At 61.3% G+C, this 10,822-nt stretch overlaps 2 protein-coding genes across 2 annotated transcripts; one reads left to right on the top strand and one right to left on the bottom strand.

Annotated features, from left to right (window-relative positions):
* Nucleotides 1-228: 228 nt before the first annotated feature.
* PEF1 (penta-EF-hand domain containing 1) lies at nt 229-2,605 on the top strand. The gene is made up of 3 exons (XM_015883275.2): nt 229-550; nt 755-898; nt 1,672-2,605. The coding sequence occupies exons 1-3, from the start codon at nt 343-345 to the stop codon at nt 1,899-1,901; spliced, it is 582 nt and encodes a 193-aa protein (XP_015738761.1). The 5' UTR covers nt 229-342; the 3' UTR covers nt 1,902-2,605.
* A 1,129-nt stretch (nt 2,606-3,734) lies between these two features.
* TINAGL1 (tubulointerstitial nephritis antigen like 1) lies at nt 3,735-10,230 on the bottom strand. Its single transcript, XM_015883249.2, has 12 exons — nt 10,175-10,230; nt 9,302-9,627; nt 8,946-9,009; nt 7,651-7,743; nt 7,454-7,568; nt 6,540-6,663; nt 6,306-6,456; nt 5,798-5,981; nt 5,568-5,613; nt 5,102-5,225; nt 4,717-4,762; nt 3,735-4,584 (listed from the first exon to the last, which is right to left on the bottom strand). Exons 2-12 carry the CDS (start codon nt 9,606-9,608, stop codon nt 4,444-4,446), a joined length of 1,395 nt encoding a protein of 464 aa, XP_015738735.2. The 5' UTR covers nt 9,609-9,627; nt 10,175-10,230; the 3' UTR covers nt 3,735-4,443.
* Between the last annotated feature and the right edge of the window lie 592 nt (nt 10,231-10,822).

The raw sequence follows: 10,822 nt of genomic DNA, 5'->3' as shown, positions 1-10,822 counted from the left end.
TGATGTGATGGAGATGATGATGATGATATGATGATCCTGGGTCTGATGGGAGAATCCCACCCTAGTGCCGGCACTGTGATGCCCTGTTGTGTTCCTGTCCCTCCTCCTGGGGGTCCCATTCCCCGACCCCAGCCCCTCCTCTCTCGCAGCGCTCAGTGGGCCCCACCCCGCTGCCATCGCCGCTTTAAGCCTCTCCATCACATGCCCCATATCACCATGGGGAGGGCGGGACTTCCGCTCTCATCCGCTATATTTGACCAATAGAAGCCGAGAAACGCCAGTGACAAACGGAAGCAGGAAGTGCGGGGGCGGAAGCAGGAAGTGCGGGGCGGAAGAGGAGACATGGCGGCGTTCCCGGGGCAGGCCGGGCCGTACAGCGGAGCCCATTATGGCGGCGGAGCCCCACACGGGGTGGATCCCGAGGCCTTGTCGTGGTTCCAGGCTGTGGACACGGATCGCAGCGGCTCCATCTCGGTGAAGGAGCTGAAACAGGCGCTGCTCAACAACAACTGGTCGGCGTTCAACGACGAGACGTGTCTGTTAATGATCAGTGAGTGCAGGCCGCGCCTATGGGCACAGCGAGGGGATAAAGGGGCCATGATGCCCCCATTGCCCCCATGTTAAAGGGGCCATGCTCCCTCTATGTGCCCTTATGTTAAAGGGGTCCATGCTCCCCTCATTGCCCCCCATGTTAAAGGGGTCCATGCTCCCCCTCATTGCCCCCTATGTGTTCTCCTTCCTTCCTTCCTTGCAGACACGTTTGACAGCAGCAGGTCGGGTCGGATGGACGTGTACGGCTTCTCGGCGCTGCTTCGCTTCATCCAGCAATGGAGGAGCCTGTTCCAGCAATACGACAGGGACCAGTCGGGATCCATCAGCTGCACTGAGCTGCAGCAAGGTGGGTGAGGGGGGGGGGGACACAGCTGGGTTACACAGGGAGCTCTGACTGATTGATGAGCATTACAGCCCAGCAGTGAGTCATTGAGGGTCTCTAAGAGCATCTGGTTCAGCTGAACCGCGTCCCTCAGTGCCACATGGCCACCCCATGGATGGTGACTCCATCACTTCCCTGGGCAGCCTGTGCCAATACCTGATACAGCCCGTGATACCCAGGGGACCGGGGATGCCAGGGGTGCCCTGCTGCCCCACAGGGCCTGGAGGACCCATCTTCCCATAGCTTGGTGGCCCTTGGGGACCTGGAAGGCAAAGAGAGCAATGATGGAACCGAGGTGATAACATCATCAGGAATGTAGAGAGGGAATATGTACCAATACCCGATCGCTCTTTCAGAAGACATTCCATTCCTAATAGCCAATCCAGAGACCCCCCCCCCCCCCCTTCCAGCCCCCTTCCTGCTGTTCTCTCTGAGCTTCCAGGTGTCCCCTGCATCGCATTGAACCAGCCGTACTGTGAACTTCCTTAGGGAAAGCCCTTTTTTGTTGCCCTTCCCGATGGCTGGCATGTGTCTCAGCCCTGTGTTCTGGGAGGAGCTCCTGGGTGTGTGCGTCACATGGAGGGGAAGAATGTCTGGAATTCCCGCCTGGATTTGGTTCCTCCCTCTCCATAACCCTCCCTGCACTCAGCTGCTGATAGAAGCCCTTCAGGAACACACTGTGGGGAGGGCACTGTCTCCCTCCTTGCAGGGCTTTAATGTGTGTTTCTCACTCCCAGCATTCTCCCAGATGGGTTATAACCTGAGCCCCCAGTTCAGCCAGCTGCTGCTGTCCCGTTATGCCCAGAGATCCTCCAACCCCAGCATCCAGCTCGACCGCTTCATTCACATCTGCATGCAGCTGCAGAGCCTGACAGATGCCTTCCGTGAGAAGGACACGGGGATGGTGGGCAACGTGCGGCTCGGCTATGAGGACTTCCTCACCATGGTCATAACACGCATGTTGTGACACACGAGGCCAAGGGGGGATGGTGGCTGTCCTGGTCCTGGTCCCTGTCCTGTCCTGGTCCTGGTCTATTCCTCATCCCCAGTGGATGGCGGTGGGTGCCTCTGTGCTGCAGCAGGGCTTTGCTGTGCCACAATGAGTGACAACCAAACTAAGAGTGAGCCTGTGCCATGCTCTGATCCTCTGCTGTGGCTCTGGGGACAGCTCTGTGCCTTTGGGAGCACCTGGATCTTCCCCTGCCAGCCACAGAGTTGTATCAAAACCCAGGGTCACCTCATGCTCACAGGCAGGACTGGGTCCCTCGTTGCCAATGTCTGTACTGATTTCTTTCTGCCTGTGGAAGCCAAGCTTGGAAACGGTTTACAGCTTATTTTTGTAGCTCTAATAAAAGAGCCCTGGCAGCATTTCCTGGCTGGTCTGTGGGGCGATGGCTGCGTGGCTCCAGGGAATGAAGTGCTGTCCTTCTTCTGAGATACAGCCACAAAAGTGAAGGCCGACACTGAAAAGGTTCGGGTTGTTTTTCTTCCCTGTGCTCCTAAAATGATGGTTGTGGGGTTGTTCTTTTAATTGCCTTTGATGAGAAGCAGCACCCTGACCATTGTGTGACAGCTGAGTTTCTTTGTTCAGGGTAAGGGGGTGTTTTATGAACGAGTTAAAACGTTTTCTGGTGCTCTGAGGAGAAATAACAGCGCTGTTATTTGTCTCAACTTTGGCCCCAGGTGGGACTTTGTGAGCACTAATAACAATTCCAGCAATATTTGGAGTTCTGTTCTGGTGAGTAAAGTTGGTTCTGCTCTATTTTTGGAGCTGACTTTTGTGCTGTTTCAGACAAGGCTGCAGCTCTGGCCAGCTGGCAGCAGGCGCCCAGCAGGGGCTGTGTGGGATCACACACACCTCCTGTCTGCATGCACTGATATACCTGCATGTGTGTATTAATAGGGGTGTCTGTAGGGACAGATGTATAGGTAGAGGTGCGGGTGTTTCTATATGGTGATCCATACGTTGGCTGTAGGGCAGGCTGCAGCCACCAGGTGCCGCCCCACTCCACGTTGGGGCGCAGCCAGAGCTCAGAGCCGAGGGAATGCAAAGGAAAACAGTGAAAACAGTGGGAATGCAAAGAGAAAGTGCCCAGCCAAGGAGCCAAACTCAATGCTGAGGGCTGCTCTGCTCCCGTGAGTGAACATGGGATGGATGTAGGCGCAGAGCTGAGCACGGGAACTCAATGGCTGAGAGCTGGGCTGCAGCTGAGCTCTGGAAGGTTTGATTTCCAGTTTATTTGTGCAGCTTAGAGCTGCACGAAGGATCTCAGACCGTGACGTTTCCTCATTGCAAATGATTATCTTTAAAGTAGTTTTAAAGGGCCGGTGCTGGTAATACTGATGTAGGTGAACCTGCTTTAGCAGGGGGCTTCCACCCCCTGTGATTATGTGATGTGGATACAGATCTGAGCACAGACATGGGGTGGCACAAGGTTAAGAGCCTGGGGACAGCCCCCATCTCCCCCCTGGGGCTGTTGGTGTCCCTCCCCAACCCAATCCCTCCCACCATCCCCTCTCCCAAAGCTTTACCCCCCCTTTTCCCAGCACAGGGACACTGTGCTGGCCGTACATCTGCGCGTGCCTGCAGCCCCTGCAGCCTGTGGCCGAGGTCACACAGTGCCAGCAAAACAGGAAAGCAGACAATGTGCTCCTTATCAGCCCTGTGCAGCACTTCCAGGTGCTGACCCTGCTCCGGGATGGGGAGGGAGGCTGAGCCTGCTCCTATAAGGATGGGGCTCTTGGGGCAGTGGGGCCACGTACCCACACCCAGCAGTGCGGGAAGGAGCGGAGCTGTACGGGAAGGAGGAGATCCAGGAGTTTTATTTACAAATATTAAAAAGCAAAATAAATACCAAAAAAAAAACCAAGTTAAAAGTACAGCCCAGTGTGAGGAGGGGCAGGAGGGATGCAGGTTAGGTGAGGTTGTGCGGCAGCTCCAGTCCCTCCTGCAGCCCCATGGCCAGGTGGGGATACAGGGGGGGCTGGAGACCCCAGGGCTGGTTGCAGGGGCCGATTTCCTGCTCTGGGGCCTTAGCACCATGGGGACGGTGGGGGGGAGGGAGCTGCAGGGCCCCCATCCCCAGCTGGCAGCACCCAGCCCCTGGGTTCCTCCATCTTTTGGGACTCAGATGGTTCCCCCCCACTCGCTGCAGGAGCTGTGCTGGGCCTTGGGGGTCCTACAGCTCCTGCTGCCCTATGTGCAGGACCAGGGGGGGCTCAGACACCCAGGGCAGGGGTGGTTGCCTTTGAAGAGCCCCCGGCTGCCAACAAAGCTGGCTGAGCCTGGGCTGGATTAGTGACTAAATCCTCCATCCCACAGTCATTGCGATGCCCCCCACCCCGGCCCCACGCCCCATTCACGGCCCACTGCACCCGGCCGCTGTGTCAGCACCCGGCAGCACGAGGGGTCCGACCCGGGGTGTCCCTGCTGGGGATGGGGCAGGGAGGGACTGCAGTGCAGGGCAGGGACAAGGGCAGCTCCAATGGGGTCTGCGGTGCCGGGGTGCTCACTTATGGGGCATGTCCTCCACGCTGACGCGGCCCCACACGCCCACCACGAAGCTCTCCACCTCACACTCGTTGACTCCTCGTGCGATGCGGAAATGTCCGTCCTCACCCCACGCTCTGCCCCACGAGTTGGCTGCGGTCTGCAATGGGGATGCTCAGCACAGGAGGACCAACCATCACCCCCCAATACCCCCCAGCACCAGCTCTGGTGCTCGCAGCCTCCCCAGGGTGCAGCCCCCATTTGGGAGGCAGCTCATCTCACTGCTACTCACCCAGTACTTTTGGATCCGGCCATCGGGCAGCTGCTCCTCACCCCACCTGCAGCAGGAGGGCAATGAGCTGGATCCCATGGGGATGCATCCCCCACACCCACTGGGGAGGGTTGTGAAACCAATTCCCACCTCCAGCCCCTTCCCAAGGGCCAGGACCCCCTCTGAGACCCCCACACATGGAGCTGTGCCTCCATCCCCCATCCCAGCCCCATTGCTGAGCGTGGCACACTCACACTATGGCAGCAGCCCCAGTGTTTGCAGTGCAGCCCAGCAGCCTCCTTCCCTCCCCGCTTCCTCTCCCTGCCCCGAGGAAGGTGGACGCCTTTCCTCCCCCTAAGGAAGCATTTCTCCAGCCCCAAATGCTGCTCTACCCCCCCACACCTACCCTGTGATTTTCACTGAGTGTGTGCCATGCCGCTGGTGCTTCGGCCCCTTCCCCTCAGCCACGGCTGTGTGCTGATAGACCCCACTCTTGTACAGGAAGAAATCCTCGTGCACCTCCAGGATGGCTGCAGGGATGGGGATAGGGGTTGGTTGGGTGCTCAGCTCTGCATCCCAGCACAGCAGAGTGTGTGAGCACAGAGGACACGGGGCTGTGCTGGGGACATGGGACAAGGCTCAGCTGCACGGGGGGAGGAGGGTGAAGAAAATAAAACCAAATAAAACCAACTGCCAAGACAGAGATTAACCCTGAGAAGTTAATGAGCAACAGGTGCCAGCGGGCAGCTCCCTGGGCTGCGTTAAGCATTAAGCAGCAGCAGGGGGGAATGTTGGGGGGGCAGGTCCTGAGCTGTCCCAGTAGCACCTGCCCCCCCCACTTGCACAGTGCAGTGCCCCCAGCTGCTCCCTACCTTGCACAGGGCCGTTCTCCATCAGCTCCTTCATTATCTCCTTCTCCTGCAAGCACAGAACCAGCTGGTATCAAAGGGCCCAGGTCCTGCTGACCCACAGCACCCCAGGGACGCCCAGCAGGGTGATGCCACCCCTCCCTCCACCATCTGCAGGGGCAGCCCCACATCCCTCCCCTTCTATTCCCCCCCCCCTTGCAGGCAGAACCACCCCCAGCCCCATGGATGCTCACGCTGGGGGCCAGGCGATAGGCAGGGGTGGACTGGTAGATGTCGTTGGCGTGGGTCTGGGGGTTGGGGCATCGTGCTGTTGCCTGTCGTTTGCCCCGACCCGTGGAGCGGCTGTGCATCATGCAGGGCTGTGCTGCGGGCTGGCTGTCCTGGCTGGTGAAGGGGTAGCACTCATCTGTCACCACCCTGTGCAAGAGATGGGGATGAGAGGATGGGAAACATGGACACGTCCCTATCTTCATCCCTGTCCAGTCCCCTTCACTGCCCCATCCCCATCCCATCCCCATCCCATAGCTGTTTCTATCCACACATCACATCTAACTGCCATCACTCCACCTTCCTACTCCTACTGCCACCCCATCCCAATCCCATCACCATCCAACAACCACTGCCACCCCATCCCTATTGCTGCCACCGTCACCATTATCCCCATCACCATCCCAACCCACCCCTGTACCAAGTGCCATTGCCATCATACCACCATTGCCACCCCATCCCATTGCTGCTCACCCCCTCCTGCGCAGGTACCACCAGGCTCCATCCAGCCGGCCCCCACTGCAGCCCTGCTGGTTTCTTGTGTCACAGGACAGGAGGTTTTGTGGGGACAGGGATGGTGTCATGTGCCCCATGGAATGGATGGAGATGCGGTCAGAGGCCACGGCTGCGGACGAGCACAGTGGTCACAAATGGCAGCAAGCCCTGGGGGTCCCGTCCCACTCCCACCCGCTGCAGCCCCCATCCCACCTGCTGTGGAGAAGGCCCAGGAGCCGGCACAGTTGCCCTGGTCCAGGGGTTCGTGGATCATCCCGGGCCATTTTGTGGCTGCATCAAAGTGTCGGGGCAGCACCTCGTTGGAGTCCATGGCCATCTGTAGGGCACAGCCTCATAGTGCGGGGACCCCCACTCCAAGGCACCCCCAGAGCTGTGGTCCCTAATGCCATGCAGGGCACCCCAACCCCACCCCAGACTGCACAGCCACGATGTGGGTGCTGCCCTGAGGAGCTTCTGTCTCAAGCTCTGCCAAGTTGAGGCTCAGTGACAGCACCTCCAGCACTGAGCATCCGGCCATGGGTGCCAGCAGGGGCGTTGGGGGCCCTCATTGTGTGCTCTGCTCCCGGGGCTGACTCACACCCGGCGTTTCCTCTTGGGGGCCACGCACAGCACAGCCCTTCTGGGGAGGTCACAGCACCCAGGGCAGGAAATGATGCTAAAATTAAACCTTGCTGTGAGTCAAGGCCATGCGATGGGTGTGCGCCATGCGCCAGGCTCATCCTGTCCCCATGGAGCATCCCTGCGCTGGAGGACTTCAAGTTCTGGACGTGGCATGGGACAGAGCCACAAGGTCCCACCAAGATGTTCCCATGGATGCCCCATAGAGCCCACTATGGGGTCAGCAGGAGGTGCCCCATGGGGCTGTGTCTGGCTGCAGCCCCAGGGCATCCTGCTCACACAGCTCTGCCGACTCAGCAGCTATGGGGCCGGCTTTCCTATGGGAACCCAGCAAGGAGGGACGGGGCAAAAACAACACTGGCAGCTCAGGGATTGCGAGGGGGAATGTGCTGAGCTGCTGTCTCCATAGAGCGGGGCAGCCCGCAGCACCAGCCCGGCACGGTGCCTTTGGGGCTGTGGGTTATGGGATCTGTGGGGTCCCAACTCACGTGCATCTCATTCATGTTCATGACGGTGGGGGGTGGCCGGAAGGTGCCCAGGCGGTAGCGCATCCCGTCCTCCAGTGTCATGCCCCAAAACTGGCTGTAATTGGCCGCTCTCCACCTGCACAGAGCATGGGATGGTGTCAGCACACCCACAAAACACCCCTGTCCCCTCCATCCCTGCAGTCACTTACAGCCCTTACCCATAATTTCCCCTATTGACGGCATCGATGAGGTCCCCGTCCATGAGACACGCGTGATCCTCACACTGCCACTGCCCTCCAGGGCTGCAGGTGCTGTGGGGAGGACACGGTCAGCAGATGGGGAGCAACAACCCCCTGAATTGGGACCCCCTGGGAGCCCCCAGCCTTTCTCCCCCCACATTCCCAGCAATCCTCAGCATCTGGCCCCGCTGCCCTCACTGTGAGCTCCCAGCACATAGTTCCCTTTTATGGAGCCGAGCTGTGGGCAGAGCAGCCCTGCTCGCCTCTCCCATCCCCATCCCAACCACCCCATTAGGGTCAGAGCACCACCCAGACCCCAATTCCCCACATCACCCCCCCCCAGAAGCTGCCCCACGTCTCCAGCCCCACATCCCTGCACAGTGGACAAATCCCAAGGCCCCATAGAAGCACACAGCACGACTCCCCCGATATCTGCTGTCCCCAGGCACTGTGAGGCAATGGAAAAACCCCGTAAGACGCTTCCTGAGCCTTTCACCCCTCACTGCCCTGCTTGGCCGCAGCTCTGCTGACCCGGCTGCTGGCTGTTAACTCCTTGGGCACAGGCTCTGAGTTGCCCAGCTGTCAAGATGGGGACACACCTGGGCTGCAGCCATGCAGAGCACCCACAGCATCACCCCACACCCCCTCTGCAGCCCACAAGCTTCACATTTTCCTCCCATACAACAGCTCCAGGTCGGGGTGAAGCACAGCAGGAATCTCTTTGCATTCCAAGTGCGGGGGAAGAAGATTCTGGGTGCAGCAGGGATGCTTTCCCAGCACAGAGGCTGCTCCTTTGAGCACGGGGGGGCTCAGTGCCCCCCAATCCTACATGCCCAGAGGGGCAGCAGCTCAGGGAGGGCTGTGCTCTACCTGCAGCGCTACATGAGGCTGCTTGGGCACAGCAGTGCATCCACACAGCCCGGTGTGCAGCTCCAGATGGAGCCTTCAGTGCAGCTCTGCCGCTGCAGGTTCCATGCTCCCCATCCCAACGTGCCCGCAGTGCCGTGTTGGAGCCAACCCCTGGCACGCAGCACTGAGCTGCGTGGGGCCGCATCCCCACCTGGAGCAGGACGGGGCTTGCTCGTCCCATCAAGCCGGGGCAAGCTGGGCGTGGGCACAGAAACCCCAAATATGCCACAGCAAAGGAAACTTGAATCGGCCCCCAGCAGCACGGCCCCACTCCCAGCACAGCTGGGGTCGGGACCCATAGATGCCTCATAGCTGCCCCATAAAGACCCTATTAATACCCCGTGTTATGGGATGGGGGCACTCACCACAGGTTGCAGTTGTCCCGGTAGGTGGCTCCGCTGGGGTAAGTGCGACCGGAGCGAGCACAGCCTGGGAGGGAAGGAGGGAGGGGGAGAGAGAGGTGGGCACGGGGAGGGTTAACTGCGGGCTGGGATGGGATAAAGGGGCCACTGATACCCGGAGCTGGCTCTGCTCTGCTGGGACTTCTGAGAGAGCCTTGTGTTGTAATGGGGGGGAGCGTCCCCGGTTCCCCCCCCTCCTTCCCATCCCGCCCCCGCTGCCCACGGGGTGAAGTCGGGGACGGCGAGTCCGTGCCCCAGACACGACCGGGGCGGCACCCGGCCCCGTTCTGCCCCATAGACCCGTCCGGGTTCCGCCTCACCTGGAGCTTTAGGGAACGGGGCCGGGATGCCCAGGCAGTACTCCCAGAAATCGGGGCAGCAATCGGACACGGTGCGGTTACAGAACAGGTCGCAGTAGCAGATGGTGTCCAGGTAGGGCACGGTGCAGCCGTCGTCTCGCCCGCGGCAGCAGACATCCCCGCGTTGGCAGTACGAGCCGCCGGCATCGAACACCCCGTGTTCGTACAGACCCGGGGACAATTCCCTGCGTGTCCGTGCCCGGGCGGCCGAACCCACCGCCGCCAGCAGCCAAAGCAGCGCCCAGGGCACGAGAGCGGTGCCGGCCATGTCCCCGAAGCCGCAGCAGCTGTATGGGATGGAGTGGGATGGAGTGGGTTGGGGTCGCCTCGTTCCGGGCCCTGGGGGCACTTCGGGGCGGGCTTTGGGCCGGCGTTGGGGCTGGGACCTCCTATGCAGGTGACGCGCAAATCCTTCGCATTCCTCATCTCCTGCCCAATTCCTTAACGCAGCGCCCACGCAGCTCCGGATCGGAGATACTCAGCCGCTCCGTGACCCCCCTCCCTGCCCCGCTCCCCCTCCCCATACGGCCCCGAGCCCTCGCACAGCTCAGCCCTCCCCCTCTCCAAGGCCCACGCGGGACGGGGCGACCTCAGACCACAGCAGAGGGGCCGCGTGGGGCACCCACAGCGATGGGGGCTGCGCCTCGTGGGGGAACCGGCTGCTCAGGGGTGGGGGGGCCTCGGCGATGAGCTCCCCGATCTCAGCCCACGGTTATTAGGGAAAGGGAGAGGAACACCGCCCCGAGAACCCAAGGAGAACCCATGGGGACCCAAGGTGACCCCGAATGGAACCGAGAGGGCACGCCCGGAGCGCAGCCTCGACCCGCCCCATACCTGCCGCCCCACCGCGCACCGCTCCCCGCCGCCGCCGCTTCCCAGCGCCTCCTCCGTCCCCGCCGCTCCCTTTTAGCCTCGCCCCGGGGGTGGGGGTGGGCACGGGGAGGTGCCGGGGGCATCCCGGGGTGGGGGCCGGGCCGCTCTGCCCCACCCCGCGCCTAATGAGTTTGATCCCGCCGCCCCCAGAGCTGCTGTCCCTGCGGGGGTCCCGAGTTCTGCTGAGGGTGGGGGGGACCCTCGGAATGTTGAGGCCAAAGAGAGCGCCCTATAGAAGCTCTGTGCATCCCGACAGGGTGGGAGTCCCCCGACCCACGAGCACGAGGTGGGGAGAGGAAGGGGCCGCGTTCGTGTCCCTGCGCTCAGCGCTGTATGTGCTGGGAAGGAACGCGGCCGTCCCGGTGCTGGGGCACACGCTGAGGGTCAATACAAGCAGCCCCGGGCCCCCCCTCCCGGTCCCCCCGCCCGCAGCGATTCGGTTCCTCCCGGGGAGCTCCGGCCTAGAGGGGATTCCCCGAAGGTGCTGCCGGTGTCCGACGGAGACAGTGGGACTCGGGGCTGCTCCGGGCACCCAAAGGGGGTCCTACAAGACCCCCCCCCCGGCAGGCAGAGCAGCGCGGTGCTCCCCGAAGGGTTTTTCCTGCTCAC

This window comes from Coturnix japonica, chromosome 23, assembly GCF_001577835.2.
Source record: "Coturnix japonica isolate 7356 chromosome 23, Coturnix japonica 2.1, whole genome shotgun sequence".
Lineage (NCBI taxonomy): Eukaryota > Metazoa > Chordata > Aves > Galliformes > Phasianidae > Coturnix > Coturnix japonica.
The sequence above is the reverse complement of the archived record's forward strand: the minus strand, read 5'-3'. Positions and strand labels throughout refer to the sequence as shown.

Excerpts from the sequence above, each read along its gene's own strand:
- PEF1 (XM_015883275.2), top strand. The coding sequence starts at position 343 with ATGGCGGCGTTCCCGGGGCAGGCCGGGCCGTACAGCGGAGCCCATTAT. Across the intron at positions 551-754 it reads GACGTGTCTGTTAATGATCA|ACACGTTTGACAGCAGCAGG; the intron begins GTGAGTGCAGGC and ends CCTTCCTTGCAG. Across the intron at positions 899-1,671 it reads CTGCACTGAGCTGCAGCAAG|CATTCTCCCAGATGGGTTAT; the intron begins GTGGGTGAGGGG and ends TCTCACTCCCAG.
- TINAGL1 (XM_015883249.2), bottom strand. The coding sequence starts at position 9,608 with ATGGCCGGCACCGCTCTCGTGCCCTGGGCGCTGCTTTGGCTGCTGGCG. Across the intron at positions 6,664-7,453 it reads TGAACATGAATGAGATGCAC|ATGGCCATGGACTCCAACGA; the intron begins GTGAGTTGGGAC and ends TGTGCCCTACAG. Across the intron at positions 5,982-6,305 it reads TGGTACCTGCGCAGGAGGGG|GGTGGTGACAGATGAGTGCT; the intron begins GTGAGCAGCAAT and ends TCTCTTGCACAG.